Source organism: Corvus hawaiiensis, chromosome 4 (genome assembly GCF_020740725.1).
Source record: "Corvus hawaiiensis isolate bCorHaw1 chromosome 4, bCorHaw1.pri.cur, whole genome shotgun sequence".
NCBI lineage: Eukaryota > Metazoa > Chordata > Aves > Passeriformes > Corvidae > Corvus > Corvus hawaiiensis.
This window is the reverse complement of record NC_063216.1, coordinates 26,287,418-26,309,143: the sequence shown is the minus strand read 5'-3', so window position 1 is coordinate 26,309,143 and position 21,726 is coordinate 26,287,418. Positions and strand designations below refer to the sequence as shown.

Below are 21,726 nucleotides of genomic sequence, written 5' to 3'. Positions count from 1 at the left end.
TCCCGCTCCTCTCTGTGGTAAGCCCAGCATAAAGTTATTATAGGTCCCTAATAAACAATTTTCTAATGCAGCACTGGGAAGACTTGAAGTTGTCTTGAGAAACAGTATTGTTATTTCTAGGAAATTGAGCAGTGGCTGTCATTGGTAGTGAAAATCAGGATGCATACAAGAATTTTGAACAAAGAAACCTTACTTTTGTACTAGGAATGTGTCACAGAAAGAAACAATTTGTCTCAGCTTTTGTGAATCTGTTGTGTGGTTATGTCCCACCATGCAGTGGCTCAGAGCCTGCTTTGCACTCAACCACACCACTGCATTCTCATGCCAGGACACCCTTCTCTACTCCTTTGTGATCACCATGTAATTCTCACACATGCTTTGAATTTACACTTCCATTCCCTTCTCATGTAACCTCATTTAATCAATCTCGTGTAGCAGTGTCTGACCTGCCTTATTTTATTAGACCAGCAGATTCAGCTGAAAAACTTTGAGCCCCTCAAATCTGGTATATCCTAGGGGGGCTATGTGTATAAAAAGAAGGTGGTGTTATAGAGGAAGACAGACCTGCTTCTCCTTGACTGGAATTGCTTTGTCACGTTCACTCTACAGGAGGTAGGACAGATAGTAAAATAAAACAGCCAAGACATGGGTGTGGGGAAAGGATAGAGTAGTGGAGCAGAACCATTCAGTCTCACCAACAGCTAGTGCCTGCCAAAGTGAGATCCAAAGAATCATAAATATGTGCCTGCTCCCACAATTATGGCTTTATGCAATAAAATCATTAACTAAGGCTCTCTTGCCTATCCATCCTTGTCCAACTTCCATTGAAGAAAGTCATGGATACAGACTTTTTGCAACTCATGGTATGCATAATTTATGAAAGCATTTGTATCATACATGTTCTTAACAGATTCATGACAAAGGTGAGAAGATGCTAAAGACGTGGTATCTGTTCCTGCTGTGTTGGCTGTCCTTGAGGCTTGAGGCTAATCCTGGTCTTAAAGTGAGGATTACTCAGAAGGGGCTGGACTGTGGTATGTCTAACATTGCCAGAAGTTAATTTATCATAAATACTCTATGTACAGAATATTGTCTCTTAATAGAGGTGCAATGAAGGAACAAGCTTCTTAAATACTGAAATAGAATATATTCCTTTTGTCACCTCACACCAGGAACACTCTTTGTCTCTTTCCTCATTTATTTCCTTTAGTTTGTGTTCATCCCAGGTGTGAATTTATCCTTTACTGACGACTGCATTCTCCTACAGTCCAGTAGTTTCTACTATATTCTTCATATCTATATACTTTTTTAGAACCAGGATTAGATGGTCATACAATTGCTCCTTTTTTTAAAGTGTCAAAAACCTGACTTAAAGTGCAATACTTAATTGAAGATAATCAGACACAATTGGGAAAAAAGCTTACGGTTTTGGAACAGCCACGTAGATGCACACCTTTACTCTCACTCCTGCTTTTGGCATGGGACAGACCCTGCATGTGCTATTCTTTAAAAAAAAAATCTAGTGACTGCCATAATTCTGCCCCTTAACAGAAAATTTCCACAATATATTCTCCATACTCTTTCTATTCATGCTGACGTTCACCGTCTCTTACCTAAGGCTTACTCCATGGGTGTGGGGGGCATGTAGTAGAATTTCAGTTGTTTACAGTATTAATATTAGTAATAAAAGTTAACAAGGCACAAATTCAACAAAGACTCAGTCATGCTAAGGATTAATCGTCATTTAAGTACTGAACATGCTGACAGGTAAACAATGGACTTGTGAAATGAGAAATAAAAGGGTTCATTCCATTGAGATGAAAGCGAGGATCAGATCCACTTATTTTGCTGCATGAGCATTGTTTAAAAGCTTTTGAGGAGTTGAGAAGTGCAGGGCGAACATCAGTCACCCAAAACTGTATCGATCTCCCTTGTTTCCCAGGGATCTCTGATGCCTTTAGAAATGAGACTTCAACCTGGTGTTTCTTAGTGGGAGCACAGCAGTTTTTGGGACAGTCAGCGTGGCCTTTCAAGTGCTGAATGAACAGACTAAGCTGGCACACCCCTGCATTAGTAGTAAGAGCAGATGAACAGTTCTCCTCCCGAAGGTATTTCTCATATTTGAAGAGCTTGGTGCCTGATATATCCTTTCCCTTAATGTGAGATTTGAAGGCTGAGGCAATAGATCCTGCATTCATGCATCTTGCCTGCTACAAGAACCTTGAGAGAAATTCCACCTGAGATCACTGGCTGCCCTCACTGACAGTCATAAGAGGGCTTTAAGTTATTTCAGTGAGGGCCCATATTTTGCTTTGGAGACAGGAATTCCCAGATCATCATAACTTACTTCTCCTTCATAACAGATGCATTTTATAAAATGGTATTCCAGTTATCACAAATTTCAATTCTTTGCTTTTCAAATACTATGGAGCCCGGTGATGAAAAAAACCCAGATGTTTAGTATTCAGCAATTGTGAGGTCAAAAGCTAAAGACACTCAGGGTGAAAACATCTGAAAGCCGGACATAATTCAGTATTAAAGTTTTAGTTATGTCTTAAAGATGAGCAAAAAGAAGGAAGGCACAAGGAATTTGGGATTTAAAGATGCTCTGGTTTTTGATAATAGGGTCTGTGTATATTATCAATGCACAAATAGCATTGAAACATTCAAGAAAGCAGGGATTCCTTAAAGCAAGGAAAGAAGGTAAGGAAATAAGTCAGACATCTGCAGCAGGCTGCAATGGTTAAGGTTCAGAGGCAAAATATATGTACTGTGAAAGAAAAAGGAAGAAAATATTTTAAAGGATTGTCTTTAGAACTCCAACAACTTCTGTACACAAGCAATAATTTAGATAGTTCTGGATTTGACATACCAGCACTTCAGATGCATGTATCACACTTTTTCCATAAGTAACCACTACATAGACAAGTTGCCTTGCTACTTCATGACTGGCTTTTTCATCCAACAGATATGAGGCAATATGAGGTAAAGGTGATGACCAAGTGTTTCCCAAGGCCATCCACATTATGAGTGAAGTAAAGGGAGTATAAGAGTTTCAGAAACCTGACACAATCTCTAGAATATGAAACACAACTCAGGGACAAAATTATCCTAACAGATTATCTTGATCTTGCATTAAATGGCTTATATGTGAGGCTAAGAGAAGTTATAAATGGGTATATTTGTAGTTGGAAGGAGATCTAGGTAAAGATCATAGAATCAGAGTATTGCAAGAACTATGTTAAAAATTATGATTAAATTATTTAGCAGTATATCTGGACCTTCAGGTGCCTGAATCCAATCTGCAAAGCATGTACTTTCCTATGTCCCCTTGTAGGCTGGAGGATTGGGATAGAGCTCCTGAAGCAAGCAGTATTGAAAGAGACTTTCCCAAGCTGGAGTGGGCAGGAGAGTTTCTCAGTTGTTAAGGTCAACTATATCATTTCAAGGTAAGTAAAGGAAATTAATTTCAAAGTTTTAGGATGAATCAGCTTTTTATTACTACACTGTAATAATTACACAGCCACTGCTTTGTTCAGTGTAAAATTTTAGTGGTTCATCTAACTCTGCTTCTGAAGTACTTGTTCTGCTTCACTCAAGAGATGAGCTTTATAAAGCTTCTGAAGGAGCACCTTGGCTGGTTTTTTTCAGTTGGTTTGTGTGAGAGTTTGGGGCAAGACAGGTATAAGCATGGCTATGATACAGCAGGGGAAATGGGTGGGAAAGAGGGCAGGGCAGGTGTTATTAACAGTCTGCTCCAATGAAGGACCCGTAGCAATGAAAATAATCTGTTTGTGTTTGATGAAAAAAAAGCCAAAAAAGGGATAAGATGAAAATGTATGCAGGGGATGATGTATCTTGGATGATGTGGCAGGAAGATGCTTTTTACTGAATACTTTTAGATGAATTTATATGATAAATTATCATTTTGACTGGATAGGGCTCAACAACTCTTTACTGAAGAGGAAAATCTTTGTACCAGGAGCAGTCAGTAGAAAAACAGTTTTACAGAGTTTCCTACAATTTCTTCAAATATGGAGGCTAATATAAAAGCAGGTCTTTCTATAGCCTTCAATCCCACCTTCCAATAGGCTATAAACAAAAAAAACCAAGAGAACATGGAGCCAGATTCTTCCAAGAGTACACAGTGAAACAATGATGAGCAAAAGGCCTAAGTCACATCAAGAAAAGTACCAAAGTTAGCAAAAAATTCTAGGGAGCACCAGAACAAGGGCTGAAAATGCTGGGGAGTCTGCATTCTTGGATGAGTTTGAGACTCAAGTGGGCAGAGTCTCTGAGTTGTTTCAGCTTTGAGTAAGAGGTTGAACCAGCAAAATCTCCTGAGGTCCTATTTCAGTCTAAATTATTGCATGATTTTCAAAACCCCAATTCATTCCCCCAACCATAGTTCTTGAAATTGGTAATCCTCCCAGTGTATAATCTGATTTTAGCTCACAGCAAACAAGATACCTAAAGGCAGTTTTACTGCCTGAGAGGTTATTGGAAAGTTATGGTCATTTTAACTAAAAGGAGCTGGTGCCTTCTGCCCCAGGGAAAGCAGATTAAAGGCAATTGTGTCAGAGATCTCTACCAGATAGCAGGGAACAATGAGAAATGTATACAGCGTGATGACATCTGATATCTTTACAACGTTCAGCTCAATTCAACACACCCATCTGCAAGACAATGTCCTTGAGTATCAGAAAAATTTGTTTTGGCAGGGAAATATTCAACTAAGATTTAATTTAGAAAAATGGATCCTCTCCAGAGCCCTTTGCTTAGGCAAGGAAGCAGAATGGGAAAACAAAAACTTTGATGGTCTTCAGTAAATGCTAGCAATCAGACAACCTGGGTTTATTTATAGATGTAGTATCTGGGATTAAACATAGATTTATTCTTTCCCTGGCAAGAAGATTTCACTTTAGTGAGTTCGTTCTTCTCCCAAGGGAACGTTTTTGCTTAAAACAAACAACAAACAAACAAACCACACCCAAAACCCCCCTGGCCAAAAGGGTTCTTTTTCCAAGGATCCTACAAGGTGTAATGGTACGAGTGTCTTTCTTTCCTAAAATACACATGGGTTCAGTCATTTCTGAGAAATTCTTTTACTGAAGCATAGACTTTACCTTTTATAGCAGAAGGGTTTTCAGTGATCAGAGGTCCTTCTTAGTCTTTTGATGTGCAGTCTAATAATCCCCCTTTCTGTGTTCTGTAGGCTCAGAATTAATGCTGTAGATTTCCCAGAAACTTCTGCTTCCTTTATTTCTGGCACTGGCATTTATCTGTCAGTGGCACAGGCTTCTGCTACAATCAGTGCAAACTGGAGAGTACATTCATGGCTACTGTAAGTATTGTACAGGGTGCAGGTAGGAGGGCTCTGGGAGAAGGATTGCAAATGAAATTAAGAAATATACTGGGTAATTACTTTTCAGGTCAGATGTGCTTTATCATTTAACAACAATACAACAATAATCTATTTGAATAAACTTCTTAAGAAGGAAACATCCCCTGACAACTAATGTTGTTCTGTGGGTTTTTTTAAATTATTCTACCCCACAGGTCTCTTTGGGAAGCATCAGGTCAGACAGCTGTTAGCATGCTCAGTTTGTCCGGACATTACATGGATATTCAGGAACATGGAGTTTGCAGTGGCCACATTTGCTACTTTCTTTGTATAGTATAGCTGGAAGATTGACTCTATAGCTAATTATCTGCATGCTGGTACAGTGTATATTGCTGTCCAAACAGCTCCTGCTAAAGGAAGGGCACTGTCAAAATGCCAAACATTCACAACTTCAGAAACTCCAGAATTTGGGTTGGTATGGAAAACTGACTTAGCTTCATAAGCCTGTGCAGTATAAGATTGTCTGTATTGACATGATTACATACTGATTTTTCCACTTACCTCAGCACTTTCGCAATAGAACTTTAATACAACAGTATTAGGATAGTATAGCTTTTCTTGGGAATGGGGAGGCCTAAAACTTCTGGGATATCAGAAAAGTTTGCAATGTGCTAATCTCTACAATTTGGGTTAATGGAGCAGCTGGTAACAGCAGTAGGCATTGCTCTATTGTGAGCCAGATAGCACAGCAAGATGGATCACCAGGCTACAAAATTTCACAGCACATCCTGATTCCAAAGGAGCATGGAATGCAGTTCTGCCTTCTGTGTCAGTGAGACTGGTGGCTGGAAACTGTCACTGTGCCCCCAGCCTCTCTGTTGTTTCTTCTGTTATATCACTATTGTGGGGAAAAAAGATACCATATTCAGTAGGGCAAAACAGCTGTGCCTAAACACTGAAGCCACCTCTCTTGCTGAAGGATAAGGACCTGGGCATAATCTGTAGAGACTCCAGATGTATAAAACACCAAAGACTCCAGAGACAGCAAGGGAGGCAGGGACTTACTCAGAATTTCACAGAGCAGATCATGGGAGAAGCAGTCAAAGGCAGCTTTGGTGGAGTTTAGGGAGTAAAGGGGTTTTTTTGCCTTTTTGAAGGATTAATCTAGTGCTGCTTTTTGTGATAGAGTTATTTCTTTCCACTCTAGTGCATTTCTAGTTCTCAAAGTAGTCCTTTTCTCCACTATGTCCCAGAGCACTCTGCAAGTCACAAAACTTCTTTGTGGGCCCATTGCTCCTGAAGACTGGGAGCTGTGACCCTGCCTCAGTCAATCAGGATTCCTTCAGAAGAAAAGCATATATAAGGATGCAGGAACAAAAGACCTAAGTAGCTATGTTGCTCCCCATCTCCCAAGTAGCCCAAAAAGGGAGGAGGGCTGAGATCCTTTTGTGATGATGTGTATCCCTGTAGGATGAGTAAACCTAAGTTAGCAGGATCTCTAGAAGTAATTTGGTCCAGCCTCCTGTTCAAAACAGCAGTCACCAGACTAGACCACATCAGCTGACTAGTGATGTTTTTTGGCCAAGGATCATGATGCAACAACCTTTCCAATAGCTTGTCCCAATGCTGCATAACTCTCCTTGGGAAAATATTTTTCCTAATGGTTTCTTTGATGATGGTTTGGATAGGGACTGGAAAATGAGGGTCTTAAGAGTGGTGCTTTCTCTGCATAGACACTTAGTGAACATATATGAATTGAAGGGGGGGTTTAAAATGGTAATGGTGATAGGAGGAACTTTGTAACTGGCAAACTAGGGATTGGTCTGGTCAGGGGCAGTTTAGGGTAAAAAATAATCTTTTAGGATTACAGCTTCTTTTTCCAGGAATTTTGTTTTGGCTAAAAAAATTAAGAGGAAAGTGGAGAGACTCATGGTTTGAACTTCCTCTTGGACAGAGCTCTTTCTCTGTAGTATGATGCCACCACTGTAGTAATGCCTGAGAAAAGAAAACCCAAGTAATCAAGATGACAGGGTGAAAAATGATGCTTTCAGTGTCAGTTCTGTTATGGTAAATGAGGTTTTTATAAGGCTATTCTAACATCCATTCAACTCTCTATCCTACTCAGTTCTCTACAGCTTTTGCAACTCCTAACCATAGTCCTAATACCTAAATTTTCTGGAATTTAGGTATGAAGAGATTTCTGTTGGGATCTTAGTAGGGAATTTTACAGAAAGGAGAATGAATGGGTTTGGGGCTGGACAAAAACTAATGGAGTAATATATAGATTTAAAAGAGTTATTGAAAACTGTAACTGGAAAGAGCAAAGTGGAACAATTACAAAGTTGATAAAACTTGGGTTATATATTTATTAGCCAACTGGCTTCTGCTGTTGCAGTCCCAGAGACCTTCAGGGTGATCTATCATGAAGAACTGGAATATCTTGTGTTTCTGTGAAATCGTGACATTTTTGTAAACTTGTCAAATCCTGCACAACACTGGAAAATTAATTTCCTTGAAACATATGCATATAATCTGTTTTTGAATACCAGGCATGTCCCTAAAATACTTTAATCCCTAGAAAACCCATTCTTCATTCTAGATAACAGAAGCAAGAAGTCCTTTCAAACTTGATTTACAGGCCATTTCTTAAATTGTTCCCTTACAGCAGATGTTTTCTTGACTGACTTTGTCTTTTTTTTCCCCAAGCAGCAGAGACCAAGGACAAATTACTGTGTCCATCTCAGGACTGTTTATTGCAGTTATCTTCAAAGTGTCACGGGATAGCACAGGCCACTTGTCCACGTTGCTACACAGTTGCCAGCTGAGCATTGATAGTGTAAAAGTCAAGTTAAGTGGAGGATCTAGGTATGTACAGCAAATTTTCTAATTACTCTGTGGGAAGTAGCAGGGTTTGTATCATAAGGGACACCTCTCAAATTTTGATTTCTAAGGATCCAGCTACAGGATATGATTAACTATTGAAGGCTCTGAAAAGAGGTTTTTAATGATCTGTTTTCAAAACCAGATTCCTTTGCTGAGTGTGTGAAGTGCAGTTAATCTACATTTCTTCCTGCATGTGCCAGCAAATGAGCTGACTAGACCTACTGCACGTGTAAGCATTGACATTTGACCATATTAGAGAATACAAGATTGCAAATGGGGGGTTGCAGATATAAAGGTCATCTAGACTGATTAAGCCTTTTGACAAGCTGACCTACAATTTAGGAATAAAGCTAATAGAATAGGAAACAATGCTTACAGTTCTTATTGTGATTTTCTAGAATTTTTTCTTACTCATAGACAAAATGTGGCTAATTGAGCATCATTTATCAGTATGTTAACACGAACATTCACAACTTTGCAGATTGCCTTCTATATAGCTATTCTGAGACTCAGACCCCCTAGATTTGTCTGAGACTCTCAAATTAATAAAAACAGTCAAGTGTTCAGTCTACTATAGAAGCTGTAATTGCTTCTCATTAATATAAATGACATTGATGTCCCAGTCTGCCAGATTTTATATTTTCAGAGATTTCAATCCATGGTAAGAAAGCCACTGTGTTCATTTCCTTTCCTCCAGCTGGATCTACAGCTTTCCATCTGGTTATCTTGAGAAGCCCATTCATACCAAATTGGATAAAAGTGTAAGTTTGCAAAGATGGTTTCAATTAGTGAAGCGAGGAGTTAAAACACAGGCCTTACGTTTCTGACTTGTCTCTCTTTTCATACAGCTATGCCTAAATATCAAATACAAAATCCAAATGATGGATGCACTGCTTAGAAAGCATAAGGGTGAGTTGGTGATAGCAGTTTTTTGTTAAGTAATTTTCATAGTGCTCAAACTGTAGCCATTTTTATTAGATTCCAAACTATTCCTGTGTTCATGGTAAAAAACAAAAGTGAAGGAAGAAAAATTCTGCCATTGTTCTGTACCTTAACGTATTCCATACTTCACCCTAGAAATCTCTTGCGTGCATCTTATATACAATATTCAGATTTCTTCTGTGCCCATAGCAAGTCACCTGCAATCTTTCAATCTGTTGTGGTTGGCCTGTGTTATTTCTTTAGACTTTGGAGGTGAGCATTTTCCTGCTGTTCCTTTATGCTCTTGCTGTGTGGACATATGACTTGTGTTCAGTGAGGTAACAAGATGCTGCAGGTAGACAGTGTCACACAGAGCATGTTTCTTTTCCTACCAGTAACAATTCCTGTGTCATTCTTGCAGAGACATGAATACAATAGCTATCCATTTTCAAAAAGGATATAAATATTAGATTTTCATGACTATAATCAATGCCACAGCTTTTTTTTATTGTTGTTGTTAGGGTTTTTTCCCCCAAGATTGAAAATAGTTGGGTTTTTTCTCAACTCAAATTAATTTAAGTCCCATAAGAAGTATAATTCAGGTCATAGAGTTTGTTCTCATTTTCACTTTTCATTGTGGATATTTCTATTATCTGCTCTGCTGTTCAGAAGCAGAGTAAGTAGACATTTATTTTTCCTAAAATGACCTATACCTGCCATGTGCCAAGCAGTGGCAAATTTTTACTAGAAATCATGGTCATTGAGATAATTTTCTTATGCAGCACATAGTTAAACACTTCAGGTTCAAGGGCACTCCAAGCTGTGCTGTCATATTGAGAAGTGCATAATATCTGTGTGAATTCACTGTTTCTCCTTGAACCCATCTGATTTTTATACAGTATAAACAGACTGTACAGTCCAATCAAAAATATCAATCAGACTGAGGCTGCATCCGGCACCTCTCAGGAAATGTCTTCACTCATATTGATAATGAAGTGCTCTCTATGTGAAAAACGTCGCTTTACTTCAACACTGATAGGCAGAAAAGTGTGCTACTGTCATCTTCCAAAGGATTCAGTCATATTTAGCAGGATTTCACTGATCATATAGGAGAGTTTTGTTCTCTTGTGCAATTACGTAACAAAAGCGGCGACTCTGCCCTAGGTTTATCACTGCATGGGAGAGACTTCTGCAAAGTGTATTCAGTTGAGAATAGCAGGAGAACAAGGCCTAAATCAGGAGGAATCAGTGGCTTTTCCAGAGGGAATACTCTCACTGTTTCCCTTATAATAATTTTTCTTTTTCTTTTTCCTTTCCCCACCATTCTTTAGATTAATCATTTCTATAATGCCTTTGCCTTTAACTAAGCAATAACTGTTTGTGGTGTGGTTTTATAATTAATATATGTTTTGATTTTGTCCATCATTTTTCTAGTTTTAAGCCAGATTGACGCCTTTGCACAAGTAGACTATTCCCTAGTTAGTTCTCCAGCAGTCTTCAAATCACACATTAACTTGGATTTGAAGGTAATTTGTTTTTAATATCAGTGTGCTTTCTAAGACTTTTCTGATTATCTTTTGAGTTGATGTATTTTCTTTCACTACAGTCTTACTTGGCGTCTCCAATATTTACTTAGAAGAGCAATAAGACATTTTGGGAATTTCGGTCAAGAGTTTTTTTGGAAACCAGATACAATTTTTCATTTAATAAATTAACTGCATTTGTTAATCAACCAAAGCTATTATTTATAATTAAGTTATTTCAGAGTTGAAACTCTCCACAGGCGCTTTACGAACAGCATTAAAGTGTTCTTTAGATACCCAGCTCTTGCACTGCTGCTTGGTCTTCACCTGTTAGCAGTCATAAATAATCTGTGATGGCTGCCAGTGTGATTGCAGTCCAAAACTGTTTGTTTTGAGATGATTCAGCATTTTGTATAAGTACAGGTCACACCCAAAAAGAAGATGACTCTCAGACAGTCCTTGAGCAGCACGTAGCAGTTCTTATCTACTTTACACCTTTGTTGCAAGAGTTATCTCAGTAACACCCATCTTTTCCAGCAGTTTCAACGGTCCTTGTAACTCAGAGCATCCTCATGGCTCTCAGAACAGACTTCAGTTAAGAAAGATGTGCCACAGCTAATTTTGTTCAAGCAACTTCTACCACGCATGAAAAACTTTGCAAGCAGGATATACACATCTTGAAAGAACTAAGCAAGTACTTATCAGCTACTGTTGCTATCTTGAATTTACAGGCCAAGCTTTAACACATGGACATCCCAATGGGACACGGGATGACTTATTCTAAGTCAGTCAAGGAAGTTACTCAGTGCTCATTGGAACAGGCTGGTTCTTGATGGTTATAAGTTGTCTTTTTTCATCTTTCAGCTTTTTTTCTTAGGGTTTTATACCTTTCCAGTCAGTGTTTTTCCTGTAGAATCTTCCAGCTACTAACCTTCACAGTGTCAGTAATTACACTATTTACTGTCTGTATTACTCTTCTTCTCTTTCATGGCCTGAGCTCACATACCTTCTCACATTTTAATAGTTATTTTCTTAGCATACCTGAACCAAGGTCCCCTACCTATGCAGCACCCAAACTAGTTCTTGCAGGACTGGCAGCTGGGTCAGGGCTGAGTGTTAGGTGATATAAAAGGATCCTTTGTGTCCCTGTTCTAAGCAACTTCCAGTGCTTTTTGGGTGTGCCTGAAGATTTTCTTGAAATATCACCCTCAGCATTAAATTAAAAAAGGTGTCTTTGGTACAAGAGAAAGAAAACTGTGGTCCAGAGAATTCTTTCGTGTGTGTCTTGTAGCTGCTGTTCAGAATATTCGCTTGAATGCTCAAATTCAAACTTTGAAAGTATGGCACCCAGATTTGGTTTGATTCCTGTATTTTTTCAAAAGAGCCTGAATTTGCTGATTTTTAGGGCATAACACAAACTTATTTGCTTAGTTCAAGGTTTCTTTAATGTCAAGCTTTTCTGCAGACTGGGAAAAATTCTTTCTGTTCAACCACTGCTAATGCATTCTGATAGATACAAATGTTTCAGCTAGAAATATTTGATAATGACTTTTTGCAGGGCACAGTCTATCCAGCAGGAAATCACACAGACCCTCCCTTTGCTCCAGCTCCCTTTGCCCTCCCAAACCAGGGTGATTCCATGATATATCTGGGAGTCTCCAATTATTTTCTTAAGTCTGCTTCACTGGCTTACTACAGAGCAGGGGCCTTTAACATCAGTATCTCCAAAGAGGTGAGTATGATTTGCTTGTAATAGAATTACAAACATTAGCAATATGGATAGTCAGCAAAGAAGACTAACACCTTCTGTTAGCCGTTTCACATAGATTTGGGTCATACCACTTGTAGGAGAGATTCATGACATTTATTCCGTTTGTCATAATTTAAAGCAGTCAAAGTCCCCGTGAGACTTCAGTCTGAACTTCTTGGCACCTCTAGGCAAAGAATTACAGAATGAACATCACAGAGTTGGTGTGCCAGGAGTGGCAAAAAGAACTAAGAAAAGCTTTTGTCTGCATGGATTCCACATAGGAAAAGGCAAGACAAGAAAAAGTGCACTGAAGCCCCAGTCTGCTGCACAGTGGCCCATGATAAATGTATTGGCAATGTTGAGAACTAGAATAAATCCTCAGTCTTAACAGAGCAGCAGAATGAGGCAAGCAGCAGGTACAAGCAAACTAAGCTTTCAGCTGTGGTTGAAGAACATCCAAGACCTCTCAGAAATGCCAGTTTCCACAATGGCATTTGTAATCAGAGTTTCCAATAAGTTTTGCTAACTGTAACAATGCTAAGAGGGTCTTTATGAAAATGGATGACACAAATGGTACTTGCAAACATCATCACAGTGATTAGCAGCAAAAGGGCAAATGAGATTTTTGAGTCCTTGCCTCTGACATATTCAATATATTTCGTCTGAGAAAGTCTCAAAGGCAGAAGTCTTGTCTGTTCTTTCAAAGAATAATGCTTGTTTACTGGTACATGCTCCTGAATCAAGTCTGAGAAATCTCTCTCTTCTGTCCAAAAGAGCACTGTGGGTTCCTTAGAAATCATTCTGGGGCAAGAAAATACTAAATCAAAACATGGATTATCTAAAACTAAAATAAACAGGATGTGTTGGGGGTTTTTTTCCCCCCAAGGAAAACCTAATTTTCAAGCCGATAAAATGATCTAATTTATTTTGTTTACAGCTTGATAGTACTTTTAATCTAAATGCCTCCTTACTCAGATGTTTTGTTTCTGAGGTGAGTACTTTTATTTGTACAGACCTTTTAAGAAAAAGCAGTATCTCATGTTTTTTATGGATATTATCTGTGTGCTAGCTATTTGCAAAAGTTTGGAGGAGACAGGAAAACTGGTTTATTTTTAGTGCAAGATTCAAACTTACATGTCTACCCCATGGTAACTCTTCCTAACTATATCATACTACACTTCAGTCATTCTCTACTCCTCTGAGTGCTAGATTTGCTCTCTGTCATTGAAACAGTTATAAAGAATAAGTGGTAGGCATCTGTCAGCTCAGTCTCCTTTTATTCCTCTTCAAGGTAATGGTATCTCTGCTATTGGTAACCTGACTTCTCTTTGCGAAGATTCCTGATTTCTGACTACTGGAGATTATGTACAATGGGAAATAATAGTCATGAGTATATAAATGTGATGCAAGAAATTAAGATACTGTGAAATGCTTTAAAAATAGGACAATATCTACTATAAGATGATGAAATTCAGACTCTGCATTGCAAACTGAATTTTGTCCTCTAGAAGTTTCCCTGCTTTTCAAAAGATTGCCTCTTTTGAAAGGCTGTCAACTTTTCCGAATTCTTTGTATTGTCAAGGTGATTTTTTTTTTTTTTTTACTGGAATCACTCATTTCCTTCATTTCTTAAGCATACTAATCTTTTCCTCTTGAAATACATTTTTCAGGAATAGCCTTTAAATTGTTTCCCTATATATGTTCAATATCAGTGAGTTTGAAACTTCATCATTTGCTTTATCATCTCTGAAACTCAGAGTATATGCAGTGCTAATTTTGTCACATCAGTTGGTGTAATGAAAATGAAGTATTTTTAATACTGCTTCATTACAAGATGATTGGTGTGTAACACCTGATTATGATGCAGCTATAGAAACTGTAGCTTAAGAAAAGCTTAACTCTTCCTTCAGCAGTTGCTTCCTCTTTGAACCTGCACAGATTGCTCAGAGTTACGCAGCAGCGAGCGCAGTGCTGCTGAGGCTGATGGCTACATCACCTCCTGCAGTCAGTTTAAACGCAGACAGATGTGTCCTACAGATCACTGGCTGTGTAGAAATGGTTGCTGTTCTGCCAAATTCAACCACCCAGTACGTCTTTGCAGGGAATCTAGTAAGTAAAAGGAGCTAGAAGGTAACATTCAGTGCTGGGGTTGAACAAATCACACAGTAATCTTCCTGGTTCTTTGAAAATCATAGAGATTAGCATAAAATAGCATGTACTGGTCTGCCACAAATATGCACACTGTTTTGTTGCATTTCACAGGGAGGAAACGTGCACCACACATTGTAGAAGTTAATAGTCTTAATAGGCAGGTGCAGAGAGCCCTTTTTTCCATGTGGGAGGTCGAGTAACTATTCAAGAATTAATTGTAATATATAAAAAATGTTACTATCTGATGCCCAGTGTTCCTAACCTCTGTGTTATAAAATAGTTCAGTGTGTCCCCAGACATCTTTTCATTAGATTGCAAGTGAACCAATTATGTCAGCCATGCAAGGACTTAAATGATCCTAGTGATAAACAGGCAATCAGGGCAGTGTTATCACTTTGCTCACTCAATCCCAGTTGCTGGCAGAAAGCGGCAAATTCACAAATGATTTCACAATCTATATGTATTGACCACATGAAAAGTTTAGACAATGTGTTTCCAATCACAAAAGCAATTGCATTTGTGCTTGTATCTAAGACAGTATCTATGTGTATAGTCACAGAAGACTTTTTTTTTTCCCTGCAGACAGCCAGTACCAGAGCAAATTTGACTATAAGCAAACAGAAGTTGATTATCTCATTACTTCTGAAGAGGTAACCAAGAAAAATTCAGAAAGCAGCATTAATGATCCCTACATTAGGATACAACAGAACTCATTGTGTCAGCCTGACAATGCTTATTTCACCATGAGAAAAAGAAAATTAGTTACCTTCTTTCTCATAGGAGCTCTAAGATACTTTTGACTGGTTGGTCTAAATCTTGGAGATGAAATACAATAATATTGTGGAACAACCATGTCTCTTGTGCCCCATGATGTTCCCCCTTTCTGTAGCTTAAATACCTTTCCAGATGACAACGTTCAATTTATTGCTTATTGTGAAGGCATCTGTCTTAGTCTTGTGTTGGTGTTGGAGAATCAAGTTCAGTAGTTTACTCAAAACCCTCTGAATCCTGCTGCCATGCGAAGTCTGAGCATCATGAACAAGTGCTGGAGTGCAAACCCTGCACAGGACCACTGTCCCTTTAGTTCTCCATATGCCTTCACGAGAGGGGCAGGAAAAAGTGAGACTACGTAGCACGCACTGCAGCAGCATGTCATCAAACAAATGAGACTAGAAAGGTGTCTGTAGTTTGAATCAAAGCTCAGAGATTTTTAGATTTCACTTAGATCTTGCTGGTTTTGCAGTTACCTGGAGTTGTCCATGTTCTCAGCTGTCTTACAACAAATTTTATTCACACTTCCAGCAGGACTGGGTTTACAGCCCCCTTCTCCATAAATGCACCTGATGGGTAGAAGCAAAGACTTTCAGAAAGGTAGCCCACATCAGTGTTTCTTCATGTTAGTGCTATACGTCGAGTTAGATTAGAATTCCAAAATATATGACAATTTTTAATCTATTACAATTTCATTAAAGAAAAATGTGAACAGTCTTTTCTTAGTTTTGGTCACTGGACTTTTTAACAGGAAAAGAGGACTTAGAATGATCAGAGCCTGTCCGTATAAGTTTAAGAAGTAATGGTGCTGCTGACTTAGAGATTTTGGCACAATGATGTGTTCTCCTGTTCTTCAAAACTTTGTTTTTCCCCAGGATTATATTTACAGTAATCCGAGGATGCATTACAGACATCAGTGGGAAAAGTTAGCAAATCATGATGGTTAGGAATGGATATGAGTTTATTCAAATCATAATGAGCATTTGAGGAATGTGTAGTTCAACCATTCCAGGAAATGACAATTCCAGAAAATTTTGATTTCCCAAGTCATATAGTCACAGCCCAGAACTACACGTGATCATAGGAGAAGATTAGTAACAGAAAGATCCTGGTGATTCTAGAATTCATTTGTAGTTCTGTCAGTTTGAATTAAAAGCTGCTGGGAATCTAAGAGCCTTTGACAAAGTTAAATGTGTGAATCAGCGTGAAATCAGTATGAATTTCCATAAATGAATCTTCAAGCACTGTGCATAACTTGTGCCTTCTAGTCTTTCTTCTTTTACTTCTTTTCTTCAGGTTCCAGTTCTCCCTGCTGCACTCCAGTCTTGGCTTCCCTGACGTAAGTTGATGATTTCAGTGCCTAGGAGAGGTAGCTGAGCCCTTTGGAGACAAAAGAAATTCTTCTGAACTTGTTGTTGAGCAATTATTGGTCTGTCTTGGGGATATCATCTGCCATTGCTCTTTCTGTTTTGAAACAGTATATTCTCTGCTTTTCTTTTTCTTTTCAGTAAGAGGAAATACCTCTAAGAATGTTGGGTTTTTTTCCTCATCAGAGGCTCAAAATGTTATATAGTCTGCCTGGGTTCAGATGGAATTCACAGCTGGATTGAGTTTGTGTAGCAGTTGGAGTGAATACAAAGTCAGGCTTCATCTCCATGTCAGGAATTATCTTAAATCACTTCAACCAAATATCATAAAGACAGGAGCTTAAAAAAGGGGAATAAAAGAAACACAATGCAATGCCACTATTTAGATCACTCACTGTGGACTTTGAAATGATCAATGAGACTCTGCAGCAGGTCAGTCCAACCCACACCTTTAAGTAAAGGAAGAAGGACACTAATCACAGTGGCATTAAGACAGAGCACCAGCACAGGACAGTTCTTCCATCCAGAGTTCACTTCTGAGAACTGAGTCCTGCCAGCTGAAATGAGGTTTAGCATATTTCATTCCTAAAGTTAAGGTTCATCCCAGGTACTTAACATAGAGAAAAAAAGCCCTACAATTTAACTCATTGTAAGAAACATGGACACCTCTTTGCCATGTATACTTTGCATTGTTCAGCTGCAACTTAAACCAAAAAATATCTTCTTTTGCCTGAGATTTTCTCTGCCAAGCTCTGCTCTGATTGTTTTGCTTGTCACTTCAGTCCTAACCCTCCATCTTCCTCATCAAGCTGCAACCTCATAGGCATCAGGCAATAATCCCCAAATGTGCTTTTTCCCTCACAGCAGAAGTCACTGGTGGAGAATTTCCTGTCTTATGCTTTACAGAGAATAGTGATTCCAGTAATCAATGGTAAGGATTGTAGCCAGTTCCTGAGCACAGCTGGTGAGAAAGCAAGACTGAAACAATAAAAGGGAGCGCCCAGCTTTAAACACTCTATTATGGGAGGTTTTCTTTACATTTGGTGACAGCTGGGCAGGTTTACTCTGTGCTGGACTTCGATCCTGGTCATTCAGCCATATGGATCAGGGGCTGGCAGAGAGCAAGTCTTTGCTTCCTTTCAAACACTGGGCTTGGGTTCCATTTTCACTGAATGCAGTGTGGCAGCAGAGCTGAGACAGGCCTGAGTCTTGTCCTGACAGAGTCAAGCCGTGACCAGAGAATTGCCCAAACTGAGGAAGTGCGGAGCACACTTGCATCTTTGGGCTTCAGGGTAACATCTCTAACTTTACCACCTCCCTCTGCTTTTGTGCTTCACCTGCTGCCACAGGCAGGACAGAGTAGAAAATCCATTCTGTGGGATGTAGGGAGTAAGGGATGATGAACAAGGGAGTGATGGTGGAAAGAAGCAGGTGAGAGAGTACAGAAGGTGCCTCTGAGGTGAACAGAGGTGAGAAGACTGCTGAGGAAAAAGGTGAGCTATCAATGAGAAGAAAAGTAAGAGAATTAAAGGGTGGGATGCAAAAGTCAGGTGTTTAGAAAAACAAATAGGAATAAAACTGGGGTTTTAGCTGGGAAAAGAGGGATAGATGAGAATAAGAGGAACCCACAGGCTGAGAGGATCAATTAGAGAAGAAAACAAAGATGGAGAGTAAGTCAGAATGGGAAATAGCAGAAACCACATCTTGTGGGGGAGATACCAGAAGAGGAACAAAGACAGGCAGATCCTAGTGTCAGCTGAGAGACTGTAAGAGGTTTATGTGCAACTTTTTTGCAGGGTGTTCTGCTTTTTAGTACGTATGAATAATATCTCCCTTGAGAGACACAAGGACAGCTAATTAAAGGGAAATTGCAAACAAAATGAGTTCCTTGAGAAAGATGCTTCTGAAGTGCATTTTATTATTACTTTCAAATGTATTTATATTTGTCCTTTTGGAAGATAAACTAGGGAAAGGATTTCCTCTTCTTAACTTGGCCCACACTAGCCTGACTGGATCTGTAATAAAAATAAATCAGGTGAGAAGCCAAATTTCTTCTTATAGAAAATTGCTTCTGTTTCAGGCCTGTGCATTTGTGTGTGTTCCAGTGGTGGGTAGATCTAAATGTTGTTAATAGTAAAGCTTTCACTATACATTAAATATAAAATGCAATCTCTGGACCCAAAATGAGCCCCCCACCCCTAGCAGTTGTAGGCTGTAAAGGGTCCACCAGCCCTTCGGGGTGCCAGTATGGGGACATGACAAGGACAGCACTGCTATCCCCAGCAAGGCTTAGGAGCATTGAGTGCCTGAGTCCTCATCACTCTAACCATTCTCTAGGAAGGCTCATGGGCAGAGTGTCTCTGTGCTAAGTGTTGCTCAGTCTTTTGGAGAGTTGTATTAACCTACATGAGAGCCCATTCCAACCCTAAAGTTCAGGAGGCACGAAGCCACTCTTCCCTCCTGCCCTGCTGAGGGTCTTACCATAGGATCAAGTCCCAGAGTACTGTACCTGAATATACCCATCTGAATTTAAGGTAATTTTATATGTTTTTCTTTCCTCAGGGTCATCTGGTTATTTGCACTGATGTTCACTATCAACTGGAGGATGAGGAGGACCTTCACAGCCACTGCTGATGTCCCTTTACTTTTAAAGAACAATAAGAGAAAAATGTAGTCTTCCTTCTGTTGTCTTATAGGGAGTAGATGCTATAACATTAGAAGCATGGCTTTTCATCACTGTTTTTAATGTTTTAGTAAAACTTCTTAAGCACTTTTCACAAAGCAAATCTGTTGTTTTTAAGTACAGTGAGTGTAGCCAATTTTTATTAATGCTTTGGAAAACTTGCTGCAGCCTGATGAGAAGGAGTGACTGGTTCTTTTCACTAGAGTTGTAGACAATACATTTTCTTAATTTTAAAAGCCAGTTCTTGCATTATTCAATTTATCTCCATTAGTGTTAGCAAAACTTTGTATATGGAGTGAGACCTTATCCTTTGTAAGAATTTCACAATTTGTCACTTTGTAACTGGACACCAAGAGTGGGAATGGATCTATAAAGCTCAGTGAATTGCCATGTAATTATAGAATCATATAATCTAGTCCAGACACTGGTTCAAAACAGGACTAATTAGATGAGGTTATTGAGCATGGTGTCCAGTTGAGTCTTGAACCCCTCCAAGGATGAAGGTTCCACAATCTCTCAGGACAATCTGTTTCACTGTTTAACTACCTTTAGAGTAAATTTTTTCCTACTATCTAATCAGTATTTCCCATGTTCCAGCATGTTCTGTGGCCTTTTGTACTTTGACCACACATTTCCAAGAAGATTCTGGCTCCATTTTCTCTGTAGTCTCTTTGCAAAATTTTCAGGCAACAAAATGGCTTTTCAAGCCCTCTCTTCTCCAAGGTGAACAGCCTAATCTCTCAGACTCTCCTTGTAGTTCATGTTCTCCAGCCCCCTTGGTGGCACCTGCTGGTGCAGGCCGGAGGACAAGCCTTGCTAGTAAAAGTGGCCTTTTCTATGTCTTTTGTCAGTAGTCTCCCATCCTACTGAGCAAGAAGCCCACATTCATCTTCTGCTGTCGATGTACTTACAGAAACCTTTCCTGTTGCCTTTCAGCTCCAGCTGAACTTTGGCTTTCCTGATTTCATTCCTATGTGTGCAAACAAGATATTTTTGTTCCTTCCAAGTAGCTGGTCTCAGTTTCCATCTTCTGTATGCTTCCTTTTTGTGCTTAAGTTCACTCAGGAGCTCCATGTTCTCCATGCTGGCTTTCTGCCACAGTTGCTCAGCTGTCTGAACATTCTAATGGCTGCTCTTATGCTCTGAGGCAGCTGCCCTTGAAGATTAGCCAGCTCTTCTGGACCTCTGCTCTCCAGGCCAACTTCCCACAGATCCTGCCAAGCAGGTCTCATCTGAAGTCTATGGCTGTAATTCTGTTCTTTGTCTTGTTGCTTCTCCCAGGATCTGAAACTCAGCAGTCTCATGCTCACTGCAGCCAAGGCTGTCCTTGGCCTCTATATCATACAGAAGTTGTTCTTTGATTGTGAGTAGCTGCAGCTCTTCGAAGGTATTAATCTCCAAATAATTCCATACCTTTAATATTTGTAAAATGGAAGCTGTATTTTTCCTTTTATCAGTGTCAACAGAGACATTCAACCAGGAGACATTAAAAGTGTATGGAAAGGAAAATTACTCTACAAATGTCACACTACAGAAAGTTCAGTTCAGGAAAGAAACATGGCTAGCGTAGTTTGAGCTGAATCAGTTTATTTATCTAGCTGTCTGACAGAACACTAAAAAAAGCATCCTGAAACCAAACAGCAGTAAATCACAGCAGGGCTTCCAATTCTTTGTATTCTTTGGTAGGTGAAGAGTGACTAGAAAAGTAATGGAAGAAAAAGAACTCGAAAGAAATGGAGATTTTGAATTAGTTTGGTGTCCCTCACTGACATCAGAAATATGTAACTGAGGGTGTGAGTTATATTCATCATCAGCTGCCGGAGATACGAATAATGAGATTATTATGCATGTGACTCCCTGTAGTAAATGTTATATCTGTGTAAACTATGAGCATTTGTTGACTGAGTGAAAAGTGTCTCTACCTTTTCTATTCATGGATTGCACAAAGAAGTGACTCAGATTGTCCAGCAAAGTGCCCCATGCCTGAGGGAATTTGCTTGGTACTTGCAAGCTAATTGATTAAATCACCTCCTTGACAAACCAAGTAGTACTGGTTAGCTGAAGTACTGGTTAACTGGATAAGAGCAGAAGAAACAGAAAGTATTGACTGTAAGGACTTGATACTATCTATTTGTACAAGATATATACGCTGTAGTGTCTGTGTGTATTTATATATATGTATATGTTATAATAGAAATACTATATTGTTTATGGTTTCCTGTGTCCTGAGCAATTTCAAACAAATGGGTCTCGTTTTTCATATCGATGGCACATTAATTTACTTATTTTACAATATAAACCTTGCTATGAATGTCTGTCCTGTGGAAATACTG

The 21,726-nt window shown here is 39.1% G+C and overlaps 1 protein-coding gene across 1 annotated transcript; it reads left to right on the top strand.

The window, feature by feature from the left end:
* Positions 1-907: 907 nt before the first annotated feature.
* On the top strand, positions 908-19,361 carry LOC125324623 (BPI fold-containing family C protein-like; the record flags this gene model as incomplete). Its single annotated transcript, XM_048300718.1, has 15 exons — positions 908-1,034; positions 3,338-3,449; positions 5,216-5,344; positions 8,054-8,209; positions 8,925-8,988; positions 9,076-9,136; positions 10,583-10,674; positions 12,230-12,403; positions 13,359-13,412; positions 14,360-14,530; positions 15,155-15,222; positions 16,640-16,682; positions 17,575-17,641; positions 18,669-18,745; positions 19,273-19,361. Coding segments are annotated over 15 exons (1,467 nt in total), but the record flags the coding sequence as incomplete, so codon positions are not given.
* Between the last annotated feature and the right edge of the window lie 2,365 nt (positions 19,362-21,726).